This window comes from Procambarus clarkii, chromosome 90, assembly GCF_040958095.1.
Source record: "Procambarus clarkii isolate CNS0578487 chromosome 90, FALCON_Pclarkii_2.0, whole genome shotgun sequence".
NCBI lineage: Eukaryota > Metazoa > Arthropoda > Malacostraca > Decapoda > Cambaridae > Procambarus > Procambarus clarkii.
The window spans coordinates 7,051,955-7,075,246 of NC_091239.1; the positions used below are offsets into that span (position 1 = coordinate 7,051,955).

General features: G+C 42.0%; 1 protein-coding gene across 2 annotated transcripts in view; it reads right to left on the reverse strand.

Moving 5' to 3' along the window:
• LOC123751174 (retinol dehydrogenase 11) overlaps positions 1-23,292 on the reverse strand; it is a 170,400-nt gene that overhangs the window by 136,527 nt on the left and 10,581 nt on the right. For both annotated transcript variants that reach the window (XM_069318235.1, XM_069318234.1), the window contains exons 2-4: positions 21,252-21,397; positions 19,135-19,227; positions 18,596-18,720 (exon numbers count right to left, since the gene is read on the reverse strand). In XM_069318235.1, coding sequence (XP_069174336.1) covers positions 18,596-18,720; positions 19,135-19,227; positions 21,252-21,384 — 351 coding nt within the window. In that variant the 5' untranslated portion in view covers positions 21,385-21,397. The remainder of the gene's footprint in view (positions 1-18,595; positions 18,721-19,134; positions 19,228-21,251; positions 21,398-23,292) is intronic.

Here is a 23,292-nt window from a genome sequence, read left to right on the forward strand (position 1 = left end):
TGGCATCGATATGTTCTTGTCTTGTCCTTACTCTCATGGTGGGTAGAGTAAATAGTTCCGTGATTTGGGTGTTCATGGTAGGTCGCTCTATTCTTATGTGAATTGCCTAAAATTCACATAAGAATAGAGCGACCTACCATGAACACCCAAATCACGGAACTATTTACTCTACCCACCATGAGAGTAAGGACAAGACAAGAACATATCGATGCCAACACAGAAGACAATGTCCAACATAACAGGCCAATTACACTGGATTAATCTTTGTGTTTAGATAGGAGATGCCTCGTATGGGCCAATAAGCCTTCTGCAGCCCCTATGTTTATCCCTTATGTATCCCCCCATGTTTTCACCTACATTGTATTATCACCTGACCTAATGCGGGTATAAAATCAACTAGTATTGTAAGATCTGTTCACTTGAGAATGAACCATGGAGGTTCGAAACGTCGTGCAAATTATACAAATAAGTGTAATACACTCTGTAGTAAATCACTTCTTTTCTTCACCTTAAAAGTACGAAAATGAGTTTTGGAGAACTCCTATTTCAATTAAGCCCTGATGCTAAGAAAATAGTTAGAGGGATAGAAGCCCTAAACCAGAAAATAATAAATACAGAATATGCAGTCATATTCAATGAAACATGTATGTATGTATGTATGTATGTATGTATGTATGTATGTATGTATGTATGTATGTATGTATGTATGTATGTATGTATGTATGTATGTATGTATGCATGCATGCATGTATGTATGTACTCACCTAGTTGTAATCACCTAGTTGTGTTTGCCGGGGTTGAGCTCTGGCTCTTTGGTCCCGCCTCTCAACCGTCAATCAACAGGTGTACAGATTCCTGAGCCTATCGGGCTCTGTCATATCTACACTTGAAACTGTGTATGGAGTCAGCCTCCACCACATCACCCCCTAATGCATTCCATTTGTCAACCACTCTGACACTAAAAAAGTTCTTTCTAATATCTCTGTGGCTCATTTGGGCACTCAGTTTCCACCTGTGTCCCCTAGTGCGTGTTCCCCTTGTGTTAAATAGACTGTCTTTATCTACCCTATCAATTCCCTTCAGAATCTTGAATGTGGTGATCATGTCCCCCCTAACTCTTCTGTCTTCCAGCGAAGTGAGGTTTAATTCCAGTAGTCTCTCCTCGTAGCTCATACCTCTCAGCTCGGGTACTAGTCTGGTGGCAAACCTTTGAACCTTTTCCAGTTTAGTCTTATCCTTGACTAGATATGGACTCCATGCTGGGGCTGCATACTCCAGGATTGGCCTGACATATGTGGTATACAAAGTTCTGAATGATTCTTTACACAAGTTTCTGAATGCCGTTCGTATGTTGGCCAGCCTGGCATATGCCGCTGATGTTATCCGCTTGATATGTGCTGCAGGAGACAGGTCTGGCGTGATATCAACCCCAAAGTCTTTTTCCTTCTCTGATTCCTGAAGAATTTCCTCTCCCAGATGATACCTTGTATCTGGCCTCCTGCTCCCTACACCTATCTTCATTACATTACATTTGGTTGGGTTAAACTCTAACAACCATTTGTTCGACCATTCCTTCAGCTTGTCTAGGTCTTCTTGAAGCCTCAAACAGTCCTCTTCTGTTTTAATCCTTCTCATAATTTTAGCATCGTCCGCAAACATTGAGAGAAATGAATCGATACCCTCCGGGAGATCATTTACATATATCAGAAACAAGATAGGACCGAGTACAGAGCCCTGTGGAACTCCACTGGTGACTTCACGCCAATCGGAGGTCTCACCCCTCACCGTAACTCTCTGCTTCCTATGTATGTATGTATGTATGTATGTATGTATGTATGTATGTATGTATGTATGTATGTATGTATGTACTCACCTAATTGTGCTTGCGGGGGTTGAGCTTTGGCTCTTTGGTCCCGCCTCTCAACTGTCAATCAACTGGTGTACAGATTCCTGAGCCTACTGGGCTCTATCATATCTATCTATCATGTATGTATGTATGTATGTATGTATGTATTCCCAATCACGTTAAAGACTCCCCATCTATCATCCAATAAAAGAGAAAAACAACTATGTACTAAATAATGAACTCCTTGTAACTTTAATTATGCTGACCTTCCTATCTGTATTCAGACTGAGCCTACCATCATTATAGGTGATTATATCGCTAGGAATAGGAATATTGGTAATTTGCAGTTCAGTAATCATAATGGCAACCAACTGTTGTCACTATTAGTTAGTCACGATGATGCACAGATTGTGGGTGACCTTGAACCGACGAATATCTACTGAGGTATTCCTGATCTATGTCTCGGTGTCAACGTCTTCCACACCGTGTGTGCTTCGTCAATAGTGCCAGATATGGCGTCTGATCATCTCCCCTTATTAGCCACTGTAAGCATTGGCAGCTCTATCCTCCCCGGCGAAATCTACAAGTGGAAGAGGCTGGCTGTGCCCATCGATCAACAAGACAATTTTGTTGCTCATGTGTCAGAATGGTACAGTTCATCTGAGCCTTCATCAGTTGAAGATTTTAACAATGGGCTCACAGGTACTATCGAGCAGTTTATAGAATCACTTGATCCATCGTCCAGGCCACGTAACCCAAATTACACTGGTCATAGCACCTATGCTTATTATAATGATTCTAAATTGCATGCACTAAAACGCACTGCCAGAAGAATTGGACTAGCTTATAGAAGGACCCGCACTGCTGAAATGCTTCTTTCAAGCGACTCTGGCTGAGGCCAGGGAACGTATGGTGGAGCTGAGGCAGACAGACTGGGGGAACTTTTGTCCGTGGTCTCAATTCTCACACGCCACTAAGTCGGGCATGGAAGGATATTAACAAGATCAAAGGGAAAAATGCTACAGAGATCTCGCACCCTAATCCTCTGTACAGAGCAAATGAGCTTGTTGATGTTTGGGCCACGACTTCCAGCTTTGACAGTCTTCCTCTACCCACCCAGAACGAATTAAATAATAGATATACTGATAGATCAAGGCTCGTTGACTTCATGCTTCATCAAGAGGATGACTGTGACATGCGTTTTACTGAATACGAACTAGACTCTGCTCTACATAAAAGCAAAGCTACATCTCCCGGGGAGGATGGAGTTACCTACGGCATACTGCATATGCTTCTGCTAGTTCCAGGGAATCCCTTGCTTCAATTCTTTAATATGAGCTATGTAACTGGGTAGCTTCCAAAGTCATGGACCAATAGTCTTATTATTCCCATTCCTAAACCTAACCAGCAGAATACTTTTCGCCCAGTCTCCCGCACTAGCTGTCTCTGTAAGTGTCTTGAAAAGGTTGACTGCTCTACAGAATTAATAACATGTCTCCCCAGATATATGGCTTTACGCATGGAAAGAGTGTGCATCACTGTATTACCACATTCCTCACCCTGCATACTGATAGGTCATACACCACTTTCCTAGATCTTAATGGTCAGCCTTTGACATTGCTAACCCACACGTTAGCAAGTCTGAGCGGACTTGCTAAAATGAATGTTGAAGGAAGGCTTCTACGGTGGATAAGAGGCTATCTATCCAACAGGAAGTCATCTGTACTGTTCCAAGGGCATAGGAGAGTAACGAGACTTTGAACTTGGCACTCCACAGGGAGGTGTCCTTAGTCCTACTCTGTTCAATGTGTTAATCAATGTACTTTTAAACTTAGTAACTAGAAGGCCCAGCGAACACATCATTAGCTATGCGGATGATATACTGATCCACACCAATGGGTATACCAACACCCAAAATGTTCTGAACTCTGTATTGTACACATGTCAAGAACTATGCTTAGTTATCTCAGTAGAGAAAACAAAGATCCTGAACCGACGCCCACCCAGACGAGGTGGGGCCGTTCGCAAAATGCAGTTGCATGATGGCTCTCTGCTCGACTATGTAACCAGATACAAATACCTTGGTCTTGAGGTTCTACTGTTCCGCAATGTTGTAGCCAAATTGGGTCGTCAATGTAGAGAGAGGCTCGGTGCTCTCAAGGCTATGGCAGGCTACCATCCAAGCTATGATGCAAATGTAAGAATTGGAAAAATGATGTATCTCTCATATATTAGGTCTCTGATTGATTATGCTGCACCCATGCTTGCTCCAGTGCCTAAGAGAATGCTTGGAGGGCTGGAAAAGATGCAAAACGAAACCATGAGGATTATCCTCGGATGCCCCCGTACAGCTAAATTACTAAACATGAGGAAGGAACTGAATATTTCATGTGTAAGTGATCGTATCATTGAAATTAATGCATTAATTGGTATCAAGATGCTTAGGCTAACCCACCCTAACCCCTGCACTGAAGCCCCCCCAAGCCTTCTTCCTTCAAGGTCAGCATCCCTCCAAAATGATTACCAAAACTGTCATTACGCTCAGAATTTATAATATTCATCACCTCAACCAAGAGAGACAACAACAACACTTTCCTGCCCCATGGGAGATCACTCCCTTCCAAATTACTGTCCCCCTTTCCCACTCAAGAAGCTGATTAAAGAACAAGCCTTACTTCGACAAGAAGCAAAGTACAATGCCTTAAGCCAAATTGATGCTTTAGTCTGTAAGTTTACATGACTGTCAGTTTACATGACTGTAAAGCTGCCGCCCAGTTGGGTGGGTGTGGAGCACATGACTGTAAAGCTGGGAGCCGGTCGGCCGAGCGGACAGCACGCTGGACTTGTGATCCTGTGGTCCTGGGTTCGATCCCAGGCGCCGGCAAAAAACAATGGGCAGAGTTTCTTTCACCCTATGCCTCTGTTACCTAGCAGTAAAATAGGTACCTGGGTGTTAGTCAGCTGTCACGGGCTGCTTCCTGGGGGTGGAGGCCTGGTCGAGGACCGGGCCGCGGGGACACTTAAAAAAAGAAAGCCCCGAAATCATCTCAAGATAACCTCAAGATAGTCAGAGAGAGCTCCCTTTCCCAGGTTATTTACACTGATGGATCCTTGCATCAGTCCTATGGTGCAGCTGGATGTGCAGTTGTTGTGACAGGGAGAGATGGATCCTTCTCCCATGAGTGTGGAGCGCGATTAAGTACCTGGGCTTCCACTCTTCAAACAGAATTGGTTGCCATAATCTTTGCACTCGAGCGCGTATATGAATCCAAAGTTGACACGCTAATTGTAAGTGACTCCTTGTCATCCTTGACTGCCCTCTGCTTCCAAAGGCATAACTGTGCCGTGCTTATCTCTGAAGCTAGACACATATATAATAAAATAATCAATGATGGAGTTAGAGTCTGTCTTCTGTGGATTCCTTCCCATAATGGTCTCCGAATGCATGATAGAACTGATGAGTTGGCGAAGATTTTTGTTCGTAAAGAGGGAATTGATTACCAACTTAGACTGCCCCTGAGCAGCCTGAGGGCAGTAATATTCCGGGACCATCAACTGAATTTCGGAGACTTGAGGTAAAGTGAAATTCACACCAGTTCCTCCATCTATAATCATTCTATTATGCAGGAAGTACCGCACGTCTATGGGTCATCCAATAAGATTAGCAGACTTCTAGATGTTACCAATGCTAGGTTAAGGCTCTGCTACAAATACCTCTGGGAGTTTGTAACATCTGCTGATGTAGATCTGACTAAATGTAAACTCTGTCAGCAGAACTATTCACATACTTTGTGTCAATATATAATGGAATGTGAAAAAATCGCGGAATTCAGAGATAACACCATCGAAGGTGTACAAGAAATGTGTAAGTACTTCATTCATAATGAGGTGCTGCCCGAAATCTTAGCGAAGTATCCAAAATTTGCTTACTGTAGGTAATGCATGCACATGACTCTAAAGCTGCCGCCCAGGTGGGTGGGTGTGGAGCACATGACTGTAAAGCTGCCGCCCAGTTGGGTGGGTGTGGAGCACATGACTGTAAAGCTGCCGCCCAGTTGGGTGGGTGTGGAGTACATGACTGTAAAGCTGCCGCCCAGTTCGGTGGGTGTGGAGCACATGACTGTAAAGCTGCCGCCGAGGTGCGTGGGTGTGGAGCACATGACTGTAAAGCTGCCGCCGAGGTACGTGGGTGTGGAGCACATGACTGTAAAGCTGCCGCCCAGTTGGGTGGGTGTGGAGTACATGACTGTAAAGCTGCCGCCCAGTTGGGTGGGTATGGGTTCTCCCCTAGGTGTCCTGTTTGCAAACTTCTACATGGGTACCATCGAGCAAAAAGTCTTAGTCGACATGAACTTGAAACCGGCCATATACTGCAGGTATGTTGACGACATTTTTACACAGGTACCTGATGTCAGACATCTGCAGGAGCTGAAGGAGGCATTTGAGCAGAGTTCCGTGCTGCGTTTCACTTACGAGACGGAAAAGGATGGGAAGCTGCCTTTTCTAGATGTAACAGTCATGGAAAAGGGAGGAGGTTTCCACACTGCAGTCTACACTAAGGAAACAAACATAGGGATGTGCCTAAATGCCAACAGCGACTGCCCTGACAGGTATAAGAGGAGTGTTGTTAACGCATACGTCGACCGTGCTCTCAGCCACAGCTCAGAATGGAAGCAAGTCGACGAAGAACTCTGTAGGGTAAGGCAGGTCCTAGTCAATAACGGCTTCTCCAATGGTTTCATCGAAGACATCATAAGAAGGAAAGTGAAAAGCCATGCAACCTCTGAAGAGACAACTAACACAACACCTATACCCCCTATTAGACTATTTTACAGGAACTTCTTTTCCACAGCTCATAAAACGGAGGAAAGGGTCCTGAAAGATATTGTTAATAGAAACGTTATCCCTACAGACAAAAATCAGAGGATACAACTGACGATTTACTATAAAACCAGAAAAACGGCCAGCCTACTCATGAGAAACTCTCCAGACACAAAACAGAACGCTTTAAAAGAGACTAACGTCGTCTATGCCTTCAAATGCCCACTTGGGGACTGTAAGCTCCAAAAAACCCAGTATATAGGCAAGACAACAACATCTCTTTCTAGGCGTTTAACGATGCATAAGCAACAGGGCTCCATTAAGGAACATATAATCTCTTCCCATAACCAAACCATCGCCAGAGAAATCCTAGTAAACAACACAGAAATCATCGATAGATACAGCGATAGCAGGCGGCTTGACGTTTGCGAGGCACTACACATCAAGAAGTCAACACCAGCAATCAACAGCCAATTATTGCACAACTATATACTACCCACCTCATGACTCCGCTCCAATATAGAAGCATCAAGAAATATGGACCAATAGGCTTTCTACAAACACTTCTATTCAATACCCATTGTTTCTGTTCTGTCTTGTGTTGATACTTTTAATACCCTATTAATATCCCCTCTTGTTCTGTCTTGTGTTAATGCCACATCACCCCTCCCACCTCACTCAAATGTAGATATAAAATCAGAGATACGTAAGTTCTAATCAGTTGTGTATTTCTGAAGTCTTTGAAAATGTAATAAGTTTTACGAAACGCGCCCGTGTCGCGTCAGACTAGAAATAAAAATGAATTTTGGAGAAGTGATTTTTTATTTACCTCCAACAGTGAAGCGTAATGTACGAAAAATTGAGAAAATTCGAGTTAGAATTATTAATCTTACTTTTTCGGTCATATTTAATAATATATGTCTACAGGAAAGACTGCTACCAAAATATACTAATATATATATATATATATATATATATATATGTCGTACCTAGTAGCCAGAACGTACTTCTCAGCCTACTATGCAAGACCCAATTTGCCCAATAAGCCAAATTTTCATGAATTAATTGTTTTTCGACTACCTAACCTACCTAACCTAACCTAAACTAACGTTTTCGGCTACCTAACCTAACCTAACATATAAAGATAGGTTAGGTTAGGTAGGGTTGGTTAGGTTCGGTCATATATCTACGTTAATTTTAACTCCAATAAAAAAAAATTGACCTCATACATAATGAAATGGGTAGCTTTATCATTTCATAAGAAATTTTTTTTAGAATATATATTAATTCAGGAAAACTTGGCTTATTAGGCAAATCGGGCCTTGCATAGTAGGCCGAGTACGACGTTCTGGCTACTAGGTACAACATATATATATATATATATATATATATATATATATATATATATATATATATATATATATATATATATATATATATATATATATATATATATATATATATATATATATATATATGTCGTACTTAGTAGCCAGAACGCACTTCTCAGCCTACTATGCAAGGCCCGATTTGCCTAATAAGCCAAGTTTTCATGAATTAATTGTTTTTCGACTTCCTAACCTACCTAACCTAACCTAACCTAACTTTTTCAGCTACCTAACCTAACCTAACCTATAAAGATAAGTTAGGTTAGGTTAGGTAGGGTTGGTTTGGTTCGGTCATATATCTACGTTAATTTTAACTCCAATAAAAATAAATTGACCTCATACATAATGAAATGGGTAGCTTTATCATTTCATAAGAAAAAAATTAGAGAAAATATGCTAATTCAGGAAAACTTTGCTTATTAGGCAAATCGGGCCTTGCATAGTAGGCTGAGAAGTGCGGTCTGGCTACTAGGTACGACATATATATATATATATATATATATATATATATATATATATATATATATATATATATATATATATATATATATATATATATATATATATATATATATATATATACCAACAGTAGCAGCACCACATGCAGGGGATTTCCTGTTAGCAACTCCAATGTCGGCAACTGGCACGCGTCTCACACCGCACGCCCTCCGAATTGCTGTGGCCCTCCGCCTTGCTGCCCCAATCCACACCAGATATAGGTGTATTTGCGGCGAGGTGGTGGCTGACAGGTACGGCCACCATGGCCTACTCTGCCAAAGCACAGGGGGATGGCACTCGAGGCACAATGAAGTTAAGGACATCATCAAGAGGAGCCTCACCACAGCTGGATGCCCAGCTGAAAGAGAGCCCCGTTACCTAACGCCCCGTAACTCTGATGCTCTCATTGGTCGCCCGGATGGTATCACAGTGAAACCCTGGAAGAATGGCAAGCAGTTGGTATGGGACTACACGTGCGTATCAACCCTGGCTAACACCTACATTAACCTCAGTGTTGCACAACCAGGTGGCGCTGCCACCCACAGGGAAGCAGCCAAATCCCGCAAGTATAGAGAACTGGATCACCACTACAATTTTGTCCCCATTGCTTCTGAGACACTCGGTGCCTGGGGTAAAAGTGCTACCAGTTTTTTTAAGGAACTGGGTTCTAGGCTCATTGAAACAACAAGGGACCCAAGAGCTGCAAGCTTTCTTTTCCAGCACCTCAGTGTGGCGATACAGAGGGGAAATGCGCACTGCATCCAGGGTTCCTGCCCGCCATCTGAGGAGCTGGAGGAACTCGACAACCTATGATAACCATCTTTGTAACCCATATGTAACTCCTTTCTTGTAACAAAGTTCAAATAAAGTAAATATATATGTGTATACAAAAGAATGGGGGTGGTAGGAGAAGATAATATTAGTGTTCAGTGAGAAACCACAAGGTCTCCTCTGAATACTTTTTATTTTCTTCTCCGAGGCTATGGGTCCCCACATTGGCACTAGAGGTGGTACCCTCAGAAAAAAAAAAAAAAAAAAAAATATATATATATATATATATATATATATATATGTCGTACCTAATAGCCAGAACGCACTTATCGGCCTACTATGCAAGGCCCGATTTGCCTAATAAGCCAAGTTTTCATGAATTAATGTTTTTTCGACTACCTAACCTACCTAACCTAACCTAACCTAACTTTTTCGGCTACCTAACCTAACCTAACCTATAAAGATAGGTTAGGTTAGGTTAGGTAGGGTTGGTTAGGTTCGGTCATATATCTACGTTAATTTTAACTCCAATAAAAAAAAATTCACCTCATACATAATGAAATGGGTAGCTTTATCTTTTCATGAGAAAAAAATTAGAGAAAATATATTAATTCAGAAAAACTTGGCTTATTAGGCAAATCGGGCCTTGCATAGTAGGCTGAGAAGTGCGTTCTGGCTACTAGGTACGACATATATATATATATATATATATATATATATATGTCGTACCTAGTAGCCAGAACTCACTTTTCAGCCTACTATTCAAGGCCCGATTTGCCTAATAAGCCTAGTTTTCCTGAAATAATGTATTTACTATAATTTTTTTCTTATGAAATGATAAAGCAACCCTTTTCTCTATGTATGAGGTCAATTTTTTTTTATTGGAGTTAAAATTAACGTAGATATATGACCGAACCTAACCAACCCTACCTAACCTAACCTAACCTATATTTATAGGTAAGGTTAGGTTAGGTAGCCAAAAAAAGCTAGGTTAGGTTAGGTTAGGTAGGTTAGGTAGACGAAAAAACATTAATTCATGAAAACTTGGCTTATTAGGCAAATCGGGCCTTGAATAGTAGGCTGAGAAGTGCGTTCTGGCTATTAGGTACGACATATATATATATATATATATATATATATATATATATATATATATATATATATATATATATATATATATATTATTTACTAATCTTACCTTTTCGGTTATATTTAACAACATATGTTTACAAGAAAGACTGGTACCAAAATATACTATTATATATATATATATATATAGGCAAATCGGGCCTTGTATAGTAGGCAAAGTAGTGCGTTCTGGCTTCCAGGTACGGCATATATATATATATATATATATATATATATATATATATATATATATATATATATATATATATATATATATATATATATATATATATATATATATATATGTCGTACCTAGTAGCCAGAACGCACTTCTCAGCCTACTATGCAAGGCCCTGTTTGCCTAATAAGCCAAGTTTTCCTGAATTAATATATTTTCTCTAATTTTTTTCTTATGAAATGATAAAGCTACCCATTTCATTATGTATGAGGTCAATTTTTTTTATTTGCGTTAAAATTAACGAAGATATATGACCGAACCTAACCAACCCTACCTAACCTAACCTAACCTATCTTTATAGGTTAGGTTAGGTTAGGTAGCCGAAAAAGTTAGGTTACGTTACGTTAGGTAGTCGAAAAACAATTAATTCATGAAAACTTGGCTTATTAGGCAAATCGGGCCTTGAATAGTAGGCTGAGAAGTGCGTTCTGGCTACTAGGTACGACATATATATATATATATATATATATATATATATATATATATATATATATATATATATATATATATATATATATATATATATGCTTCTGCCATGTGACCCTGGAATGGCTACTGTCTTGACGATGCAGCTGGTGGGTAGTGGTGACCTACCCAGAAGTAATCACCTGCAGTACAACCAGCATTTACAACGCGCACTCTATCAGTAACCTCAGTCACAAGCAAAAGACGGACACAGGCAGCTGCGTCAGATGAAGGTCACAAACACAAGACAAAACACGAAACTATGGGTATTAATTGGATATGAGAACATAAGAATGGAAGTAACTGTAGAAGGCCTATTGGCCTATACTTCCTTTTGATGCTTCTATATTGGTTCGGGGTCTTGAAGTGGGTAGAATTTAGTTGTGCATTAATTAGCTGTTGATTGCTGGTGTTACCTTTTTGATATGTAGAGCCTCGCAGATGTTGAGCTGCCTCCTATCGCTGTATCTATCGATGATTTCTGTCTTGTTTGTTAAGATTTCTCTGATGATGGTCTGGTTGTGAGAGGAGATTATATGTTTCTTTATGGAGCCCTGATGTTTATGTATTGTTAATCGCCTGGAAAGAGATGTTGTTGTCTTGCCTATATACTGAGTTCTTTGGGGCTTACAGTCCCCAAGTGGGCATTTGAAGGCATAGGCTGCGTTAGTTTCCTTCAAGGCGTTCTGCTTTGTGTCTGGAGAGATTTTCATGAGTAGGTTGGCCGTTTATTTGGTTTTATAGTAAATCGTCAATTGTATTTTCTGATTTTTGTCTGTAGGGATAACGTTCCTTTCAACAATATTTTTCAGGACCCTTTCCTCCGTTTTATGAGCCATCGTAAAGAAGTTCCTGTTAAACAGTCTAATGGGGGGCTACAAGTGTTGTGTTAGTTGACTCTTTAGAGGTTGCATGGCGTTTCACCTTTCTCCTTATGACATCTTCAACATAACCGTTAGAGAAAGCATTGTTGACTAGGCCTTACCCTACAGAGTTCTTCATCGACATGTTTCCAACCAGACCTAGAACAATTAACTAAATATATACATTTACTTATTTTTTAAGATGACCAAAATGGTAAGGTTAATGATTCCAACACGAATCTTTTCAATATTTCTCATGTTTTTCTTCACTGTCGAGAGTAGTTGAAGAATTAACTCTCCAAAGTTCATTTTCACACTTTATTTATGGTCTGACGCCTGAGGAAGCATGGCATTCCTAACATTTTCAAAGATAAGTTTTACATGCTCTGCCAAGGCTTATATTCGCTTGGAGGTGAGATGATACAGGACGTGATTGAGATGAACAAGTAGATGAATGGCACATGGGTATTAAGGCTATTGCGTGTGCTATGTTCCTGTTTCAACTGTTTCTGTGTTGGTTTGGGGTCTTGAAATGGGTAGAATGTAATTATGTATTAATTCGCTGTTGATTGCTGGTTTTGACTTTTTGATGTGTAAGGCCTCGCTGATGTCGAGTCTCCTATTGTCGTTGTATCTGTCGATAATTTCTGTGTTGGTTGTTAAGATTTATCTGGTGATGGTCTGGTTGTGTGAGTAGATTATATGTTCCTAGATGGAGCCCTGTTGCTTGTGCATTGCAAATAGCCTAGAGAGAGAGAGAGAGAGAGAGAGAGAGAGAGAGAGAGAGAGAGAGAGAGAGAGAGACTTTGTTGTCTTGCCTATATACTAAGATCTTTGGGGCTGACAGTCTCAAAGTGGGCATAAGAAGGCATAGACGACGTTGGTCTCTTTCAAGGCGTTCTGTTTGGTGTAATAGTAAATAAACACACCAAACAGAACGCATTGAAAGATACCAACGTCGTCTAAGCCTTCTCCAACTTACCAACGTAAGTCCATGGAGGGAGGAGTAATACTGTGGAAGGCGAGGGTAGTGGAGTTGCCTCTATGGGTGTGGAGTCCTCGGCTGGGTGTGCAGACCTCAGCTAGGTGTGGAGGCTTCGGCTTGATGTGAAGACCTCAGCTGGGTATGCAGACCTCAGCTGGATATGGAGACCTCAGCTGAATGTGGAGCCCACAGCTGGGTGTGGAGGCCTCTGTTGGGTATGGAGGCCTTAGCTGGGCGTGGAGAACTCAGCTGGATGTGGAGGCTTCAGCTGAATGTGGAGGCCTCAGCTGGGTTTGGAGACCTCTGCTGGGGATGGAGGCCTCGGCTGGGTATGGAGAACTCAGCTGGGTGTGGAGGCCTCGGCTTGGGGCTGAGACCTCAGCTGGGTTTGAAGACCTCAGCTGGGTGTGCAGACCTCGCCTGGGTGTGGAGAACTCAGCTGGGTGTGGAGGCCTTGGCTGGGTGTGCAGACAGCAGCTGGGTGTGGAGGCCTCGGCTGGGTGTGGAGACCTCAGCTAGATGTGGAGGCCTCGGCTGGGTGTGGAGGCCTCGGCTGAGTGTGGAGGCCTCGGCTGGGTGGGGAGGCCTAGGATGGGTGTGGAGAGCTCAGCTGGATGTGGAGGCCTCAGCTGGGTGTTTAGGCCTCGGCTGGGTGTGGAGGCCTCGGCTGGGTATGGAGGCCTCGGCTAGGTGTGTAGACCTCAGCTGGATGTGGAGGCCTCGGCTGGGTGTGGAGGCCTCGGCTGGGTGTGGAGGCCTCGGCTGAGTGTGGAGGCCTCGGCTGGGTGGGGAGGCCTAGGATGGGTGTGGAGAGCTCAGCTGGATGTGGAGGCCTCAGCTGGGTGTTTAGGCCTCGGCTGGGTGTGGAGGCCTCGGCTGGGTATGCAGGCCTCGGCTAGGTGTGTAGACCTCAGCTGGATGTGGAGGCCTCGGCTGGGTGTGGAGGCCTCGGCTGGGTGTGGAGGCCTCGGCTGAATGTGGAGGCCTCGGCTGGGTGTTTAGGCCTCGGCTGGGTGTTTAGGCCTCGGCTGGGTGTAGAGGACTGGGCTGGGTGTGGAGACCTCAACTGGAGTCCGTCCGTCCAACGCCCAAGGCACAACTGAACCAATCAGATCGACACTAACTATCTTGATTGAATGGTCAATCACAGGAAAGGGTTGCAGCTTCCGGGTTTCTCTCTACCCCCTGTAAGAAGTGCGTTGACAGGCGTCACAGGAATAGGTGTAGCGCTGCTCATCATCCGTCATTCCCGGCGAACAGAACGACTATTGGAAACGTTCGCTCGTTTTGGTATTTCCCATGTGAACCCCCCCCCCCCCATCACACCCCACGTCCTAGAGTAAAGACAGCCAGCTGGTGCCCCTGAGGACCAAGATGTTGGTCCCAGGTGTCTTGGGGTGTTAGCAACCTACAGACCATTTTCACATTTACCTTCAGGTACCAATACTTTTGCTCATTTTATTGGAAGTCTTTTTCCTATGCAGTGGCTTGTTCACCTTATTGAGGGTAGGATCCTTTCCCTGGGCTTCCCGGAAGTCTTAAGCGCTCACCCCCTTAATAGAGTGCAGTTTAAATGGCTTGACAGGTCTCGGGGTCTGCTTACTCATTGAGCGGGTGGATACAGTGGCTACAAGTGACTGACTGACGAAGTTATTAACCCTTAAATTGCGCATCGCATCATATGATGCTTTGACCGACTTGCAGTAAATTGCGCATCACATCATATGATTCTTTGGAGTACTACGCAAGATTTAAACGGCCCGCGGATATACGGGGTTCACCACACCTTCATCAGGGCTCTTGTAAACAGACGCAATTAAAAAAAAAAAATTCTTGGGTGTTAGAGGCCTCAGTATTGAGTGAACTACCAAGCCTGATGCACGCAGCATGAACTCACAGCACTGCTGTTCAGCTTGTGACCACAGCATCACCTAAAAATGCCATAATATACTTGTTCATACTATTATGCAGCGATTTTATTATTACAGAAGACCCCTGACTGTGATAAAACTGACCAGGGTTCTGATAATAGCAGGATTGTGGTGATATTTACCACTGTGCTCCATGGAGGGAGGAGTAATACTGTGGGAGGGGGAGGGTAGTGGCGTTGTCTTCTGACTGTGTGTGGCAACCGTTTATTGACTGCACTCACCATACAAGCTTAATGGCTCGCTATGGTGAACACAAATGTAGATACTTATATATAACGTGTGTATAGAGGGTATGAACAGCAAGAGGAGTAGGTTGGGAGCTGCCATTTTGGTGAGGGCGGTGGCATCGTCTGCATGACTTATCATGTTGTTTACTGGTGACCTCGATGGTCTTTGGGCACCATACCAGTTTACTTGTACAAGTATGGTGAATAAAACAGGTAGAAATTTATATATAATGTGTGTATATAGTGTAATAACACCACAAACAATATTGTTGGAGGAGAAATATTAGTGCGTCTGGCCTTGAGGGCAGCAGCCATCAGCTGACTGTGTGAGTAGCTATGTCTTTGTGCCTTTACTCACCATACAAGCTTAGATGTACAGTTATGGCGAACAAAACATGTAAATACTTATATATAATGTCTGTATATAGAAGCAAAAGCAATATGGTGGGAGGAGAATGGTGGCAAGTCAGGTGAGGTGAGGAAGGGAGGGCTGCCACTGGCTGCCACTGCCACTCAGCGTACCAACTAAGTGGTTCGTTATGGTGAACACGAATGTAGATACTTATATATAGCGTCTGTATATAGTGAATAAAAGCAAAAACAGTGTGGTGGGAGGAGAATGTGGGCGAGTGAGGTGTTGAGGGAGGGAGTGAGTGGCTGGCTGTGTGTGGCGGTCACTCCTCGTTACTTTTTGACTCATAATAGGAACTTAGTGGTTCGTTATGGTGAACAAAACATGCAGATACTTATATATAATCTGTGTATAGAGTGTAATAACCGACAAAGTATGAGTGTAATAACCGACAAAGTATTTGTTCACTGTTTGATGAACATAATTGAATCAACAATATGCACACCATATTTTTGAGTACAGCGATGATTCACTCATTTTATTATATAAATATATCACACTACACCCTATTGAATAATATTACAACAAAAAAACTACGAAAAATTAATCAGAGTCATTGAAATAATTAGGTAATTATCTCTTTGTGACTACAGTCTCCGTGGTGTAGTGGTAAGACACTCGCCTGGCGTTCCGCGAGCGCTATGTCATGGGTTCGTATCCTGGCCGGGGAGGATTTACTGGGCACAATTCCTTAACTGTAGCCTCTGTTTAACGCAACAGTAAAATGTGTACTTGGATGAAAAAACGATTCTTCGCGGCAGGGGATCGTATTCCAGGGACTTGCCCGAAACGCTACGCGTACTAGTGTCTGTACAAGAATGTAACAACTCTTGTATATATCTCAAAAAAAAAAAAAAAAAAAAAAAACTCCGGCCTGACAGCTGGCGAGCAACAGACCACCTGGGACGCACGCTGAGTCAGCGCCTGCTTTTTGCCAGACTTCCCCGCCCTATAGCGGGCAATATATGCCACTTACGATTTTTTTATTATTTTTCCCATGATCAGTGAACACAAATTAACAGGTTATCTTATCTTGAGGTTATCTTGAGATGTTTTCGGGACTTTAGTGTTCCCGTGGCCCGGTCCTCGACCAGGCCTTCACCCCCAGGAAGGAGCCCGTGACAGCTGACTAACACCCAGGTATCTATTTTACTGCTAGGTAACAGGGGCATAACGTGAAAGAAACTCTGCCCATTGTTTCTCGCCGGTGCCTGGGATAGATCCTAGGACCACAGAATCACAAGTTCAGCATGCTGTCCGCTCGCCCAACCGGCTCCCTTCCGGTTAGGAAGAAAAAATATTTTTTTTTATGCGCCTGTGGGTGTCAAATGGTATATAGCCATGCGCCATTTATGGGCAGCGGCATTGCCCAGCATCCTGGTTGTTTCCCTTCCTCTTATGCCTCTGTTCTTTCCCCGGAGTGGAGGCAGCAGGTGGTGAGCACGGAGTGTGGGTGACTGCCGAGCTTCGCTTCCGCATTCCTGAGCTACTACCCGTTTTCTGTGGAATGTTTTTGGAGGGCGTACCAATTTGATTCGCCACTCTGGGAGTATTTCCGAGCAACAACCCATGCACAGGTTGGTTTGGACGATGGCTTGTTCTGCCATCATCCCATTAGAGACCATGACACTCTCCTTCAGCTTAACTCGGAAAGCTGGTTCACAGTCGGCCAGGCACTGTTCTCTTACCATCAACCATCTGATTAGGAGTAGGGTACCTACTCTTGGACAATCTTCATTAATTCACAATATCTTCTAAGACTGGATTCAGGTCTTTGCAACATCAAAACATTCATCTCCCCAGGACGTAATTTTATGCGACGGAATGTCTTCATCATACCATCAACTGGTGCAAGTGTAGGGACCCATTGCCTCGGAGAAGAAAATAAAGAGTACTCTGAGAAGACCTTGTGGATACTCACTAAACACTGATAATTTCTTCTTCCACCACCCTTATTCTTTTTGTGTATATAAAAAAGTGCAGCAGGTGTATAGGAGAGAATTAAACAACTGGTCAGCAGAGATGACAGGGAGATCTCCAGCTGGATATGTGCATTTATGAATTAACTACCGTCGCAAACAGATGGTTTATTGACATGCATTTTGAGTCCTGTTATATTCAGAGTCTTAGAAACTGTGTGTTGGGAATGATTGTGATCATGGGGAACCCCAGAATCTCTTGATGTTGAATGCTGAGGGTGTGATTTTTTTTATATAACTTCATCATAGAATTAGTTTATACGTTTTTGAAATTGTCTTCTCATCATCCAAATTTTGTGATATAAATTGTGCAAATATCTGTCATGCTATTGTCATGATTTTTCCTTTCTGTAAATATCTATAAGTGAACCCAACAATCAATGTATAAACATTTATGAATAAATTATTTGAATTTCCGTTTGAATGAATAATATTTTCCCCAATATCTAAATGTTGAATTCCAAAATCTTGTTAATATGAAATTAGAATTCTAATGTGGGCAGATTAGTTGTAATTGCTAATGTAAAACCCCCGTTGAGGTCTGATTAGGATCATTTGTGGCCTTTGTATTACTTTTTTGGGCTCCATGGGTGCCAGGTTATCTTGAGGTTATCTTGAGATGATTTCGGGGCTTTAGTGTCCCCGCGGCCCGGTCCTCGACCAGGCCTCCACCCCCAGGAAGCAGCCCGTGACAGCTGACTAACACCCAGGTACCTATTTTACTGCTAGGTAACAGGGGCATAGGGTGAAAGAAACTCTACCCATTGTTTCTCGCCGGCGCCTGGGATCGAACCCAGGACCACAGCATCACAAGTCCCGCGTGCTGTCCGCTCGGCCGACCGGCTCCCAGGTTGAGTAAGAGAGTGCACAATAAATTACCGCCTCAGACGGTAGTAATCATAGTCAAACTGCTCGACTAGGACATGAAGAGCGGTCTCTGTGGCAAGGATGTTACTCACCAGGACACGAAGAGCGGTCTCTGTGGCAAGGATGTTACTCACCAGGACACGAAGAGCGGTCTCTGTGGCAAGGATGTTACTCACCAAGACATGAAGAGCGGTCTCTGTGGCAAGGATGCCTCGGGCAAACTTCCTGACAGAGGCCAGGTCGGACGTGTCTAACTTTCGTACTGCCACCTTCCTGTTGCCTGTAGTCCTCATGATGTCATCTGGAAGTCAACATAAACTATTCGATTTCATGGAATATGGAACGTAGGAAAATCAAATACCAGAACATAAATAAAGTTCTGCGCCGTCTAGAGTGAACCAAAATATATGTCAGCAGTAAAACCATGCTAGAAAAATTCATTAAAAGTAGGGTCAAGGTCGAAAGTATTTAGGTTGTTCTTACAATCCAGTCCAATTGAGATGAAAGATAAGAGTTTCGATAGACATAATTAACGGGCTCACATTTCATGATAGACAAATATACATGCACCTTATAACAGTTAGGAGATGGTCCTAAATCCTTACATTGTTTGCACCACTTAAACTTACCATAAACAAACAGCCTTGTATACACCTCTTAGTTAGTTGCACTTTGAATTCCTTTGCAATCCTTTGATACGAAAAATTACTTTTACCTGCCACTTTTTGAGCTTTGTTAGTGTCTCTGCAGGCGAGGATAACTCGAGCTCCACGTCGGGCCAAGTCTCGTGCCGCCTCCTTCCCGATGCCTGGTCGGAAAATAAAGATTTTGGCTTCATAAGTTTCATACAAGTACATCTGTACCTACTTATTCACCCACTGATTCATTGCTAATTACAAAACCCGTCGCTGGTGCTGCTGCACTTTCAAATGATAGTTTTACTGTCAAGTATTAGCTGCAGTATATAGATTCCCTAATACAAATTTAAATGAATTTATCGCTAACTTTAAAAATTTAACATTAAGCAACAAAAATTAACTAATACTATCAGATGAATTAATACTGACCTCTGCTAGCCTGATAACCGTCAAGTTGCTGGTTTCCTCAATTGAATGAACTGCTTGCTCATACCCTTGATCACCATACCTACGAGAATTTCTGAAGCAACAGCCTCTACTCTTGACCACATCTGGACAAACATAACCTTTCCACTAACCTCAGGGATAATCACTGACGGAATCACAGGTCATTACCCGACAATTTTTTTAACAAAGAATTCAAAACTACACTTAGATACCGTTAGACAATGAAGATTTACTTTAGGCTGCACAATGAAGCTGTCATGAGCAGCATTGTAGTTGTTTCTGGTACCATTAATTGGATGACTGAACTCGGTAAATTGCCAAACATCATCCAAAGCGTGCAAACATTTCTTCATAAAACTTTAAGCCTCTATAGTACCCACAGTCCAGTGCTTAATAGGAAACTCATTACAAAAATGATAATCAACCCATGGCTTACTAAAGTTATACTTAAATCTATCAGCAAAAAAACATGAATATGTGAACGAAAGTTGGTTCGTAGTTATTTCCAAAGAAGGGTTTAGGAGGTACTTCTCAATGTTAGGATAATTAGAAAATCCAAAACAAGATACCATGAAAAAAATGTAATCAAATAAATGGTAACATGAAGAAAAAGGGGACACTATTTCCCAGATATTAGGTTCAAGGAAGAACTTAATAAAGAAATTTGTATTTCTGAACCGACAATGATGGAGTGCCTTTAGCCACAAACACTGCTCTCAGCCACAGACACTGCTATTAGACACAGCCACTGCTCTCAGCCACAGACACTGCTCTCAGCCACAGACACTGCTCTCAGCCACAGACACTGCTATTAGACACAGCCACTGCTCTCAGCCACAGACACTGCTCTCAGCCACAGACACTGCTCTCAGCCACAGACACTGCTTTCAGCCACAGACACTGCTCTCAGCCACAGACACTGCTCTCAGCCACTAACACCTTTGTCTAGAGTGAAATACTGGTGAAGCAGAAATACTAGTGAAATACTAGTGAAGCAGAAATACACTGTAAATCACGGGTCCCAAACCATGGAATGATCTTCCAAATTATATTAAAGAATGTTCTTCTCTAAACCAGTTTAAAATATAAACTAAAAACTGTTTAGTTATCTATATGAAACGAGCCTTACTCACCTCTTCTCACCCTACATGTCAACCTGTGTTTTGCTGTTATAGCAATCATTAATTACTAAACTTTTAATTTTATTAAAAACTACTATATCAAAATTTAATACAAAAGATTTATAACATCTGTTTCATCTGTTCTTCAATATAAATTTACTTACTATGTTTGTATTGCTGCAAAGTCTTAAGTTTCCATATATCACTTACAAATTATTATTCATTTTCTAATTCTAAGTCTTTACCGACTCATAAATGTTATATTGTTAACAGTTTTAAGAATTACCCCATTAAGATTATATGTGGGTTTTCCTCATTTTAATATTATGACCGAAGCATATTACTGGTTTTAAGCTATGTCCTTTTTTACATATGAATCCTCCTCTGTTCATATATCGTCTGTATGTATGCACTCTTTCCTAAATAATAATAATTATCATTGTGATGTAAGCGTATAGTGCATACAAGCCTATACATACAAAACAAATTAATGGCTCACCACAAGCAGTTCCTTCTAAACAAGCAGATTCTTGACACAAAATCACATCAAACTTTAATCTAAATAATGGTTGAGCTATAACAAATCTAAAAGGTTCCCACAACAAGAGACTAGAGGGTTCACATACCAGCAGAAGCTCCGGTGACAACAACCGTCTTGCCCACCAGTTGCCTTTGGGAGTAACATCGGCCTGATTGGTACCTGTAGATGATCCTTATGGCCAGGACCACCAGCGCCACCCCGGCCGCCCAGTACAACATGCTCCCAGAGGACCTGTACACACACTTAGTTTACTTCCTTTATTATTCACAGCCACTGGAGTAGCCATTAAATCATATAAGCAGTGTTTAGAGCACCAAGGGAAGGGTGCGCCACGGAGTATTGGTACCATAGCTGTAGCTATGCAGAATCACAGGGAACGGGGTACCACAAAGTACCGGTACCATAGCTGAGGCTACATAGCGTCAGTGGGAAAGGGGTACAACAGAGTACCGGTACCATAGATGTTGCTATGCAGAATCAAAAGGAAACGGGTACCACAGAGTACAGGTACCATAGCATATGCTATATAGCATCAGTGGGAATGGGGTACCACAGAGTACTGATACCATAGCTATGCAGCATCCCAGGGAAAGAGGAACCACAGAATACCGGTACCATAGCTGTAGCTTAATGTACCAAGGGAATGGGATATCAAAAACTACCAAAGTTGTTGCTTAGTAATTACCTAAGTTTAATTACAGGATGAGAGCTACGCTCATGATGTCCGTCTTAACCGATCTCTGTCATAAAACGCTTTGAAACTACTGACGGTTTTGGCCTCCACCAACTTCTCACCTAGCTTGTTCCAACCGTCTACCACTCTGTTTACGAAAGTGAATTTTCTTATATTTCTTCGGAATCTTTGTTTAGTTATTTTAAATCCATGACCTCATATTCTTGAAGTTCCAGGTCTCAGAAGTTCTTCCCTATGAATTTTATCGATTCCTGTTACTATTTTGTACGTAGTGATCATATCGTCTCTTTTTCTTATCTTATAGTTTGGCATATTTAATGCCTCTAACCTCTACTTGTAGTTCTTGTCCTTCAGTTCCGAGAGCCATTTAGTTGCATGTCTTTGCACATTTTCCAGCTTATTGATGGACTTCTTGAGATATGGGCACCATACAATCGCAGCATATGCCAGCTTTGATCTAACAAAGGTCGTGAACAATCTCTTTAGTATTTCACCATCCTTGTATTTAAAAGCAATTCTGAAATTGGAAAGTGTAGCATATGCTCCTCTCACGATGTTCTTTATGTGGTCTTCAGGTGATAGTTTTCTATCTAGTACCACCCCTAGATCTCTTTCTCTATCAGAATTTTGTAAATATTTTCCTCATAATTTGTAGTTTTTTGTTGTTTACGTTCTATTCCGTATGACATAACATGCATTTATTCACATTAAATTTAATTTACCAATGGTGCTCCATACACTTATTTTGTCTAGGTCTTGTTGAAGGGCCTGACAATCGTCTAAGTTTCTTATGTTCCCTAGTATTTTAGCATCATCAGCAAACATTTTCATAATTCCGTATTCCTTCGGGTAAGTTGTTTATGTAGACAATAAACATTACCGGTGCCAAAACTGAACCCTGTGGTACTCCACTCGTGACATTTCTTCAGTCTGATACATTGCTTCTGATTACTACCCTCATTCTTATTTCAGTTAGAAAATTGTTCATCCATGTTAAAAGCCTACCTCTCACTCCTCCAATATGATCCAGTTTCCAGAATAACCTCTTATGTGGAACTCTGTTGAAAGCCTTTTTTTTTTAGGTCCAGGTAGATGCAGGCAACCAAACTACGTCTTTCCTGTAAAATCTCTTTGGCTCTATCATAGAAACAGAGTAAATTCGTAACACAGGATCTTCCAGATCGAAAACCATACTGTTTGTCTGGTATTATATACTTTTTCTTCATGTGTTCTACCTATTTAGTTTTAATTTGTTTTCCAATATTTTGACTATTACACTTATCAATGATACAGATTTATAATTGACGGAGTCTTCCCTGCTACCACTTTTGTAGATTGGAACTGTGTTAGTCTTTCATCTACTAGAACTGCTAGGGCCTACACATCTGCTAGGACTCCTGTACACAAGGATGCCCGAAAAATTAGTTAAAGT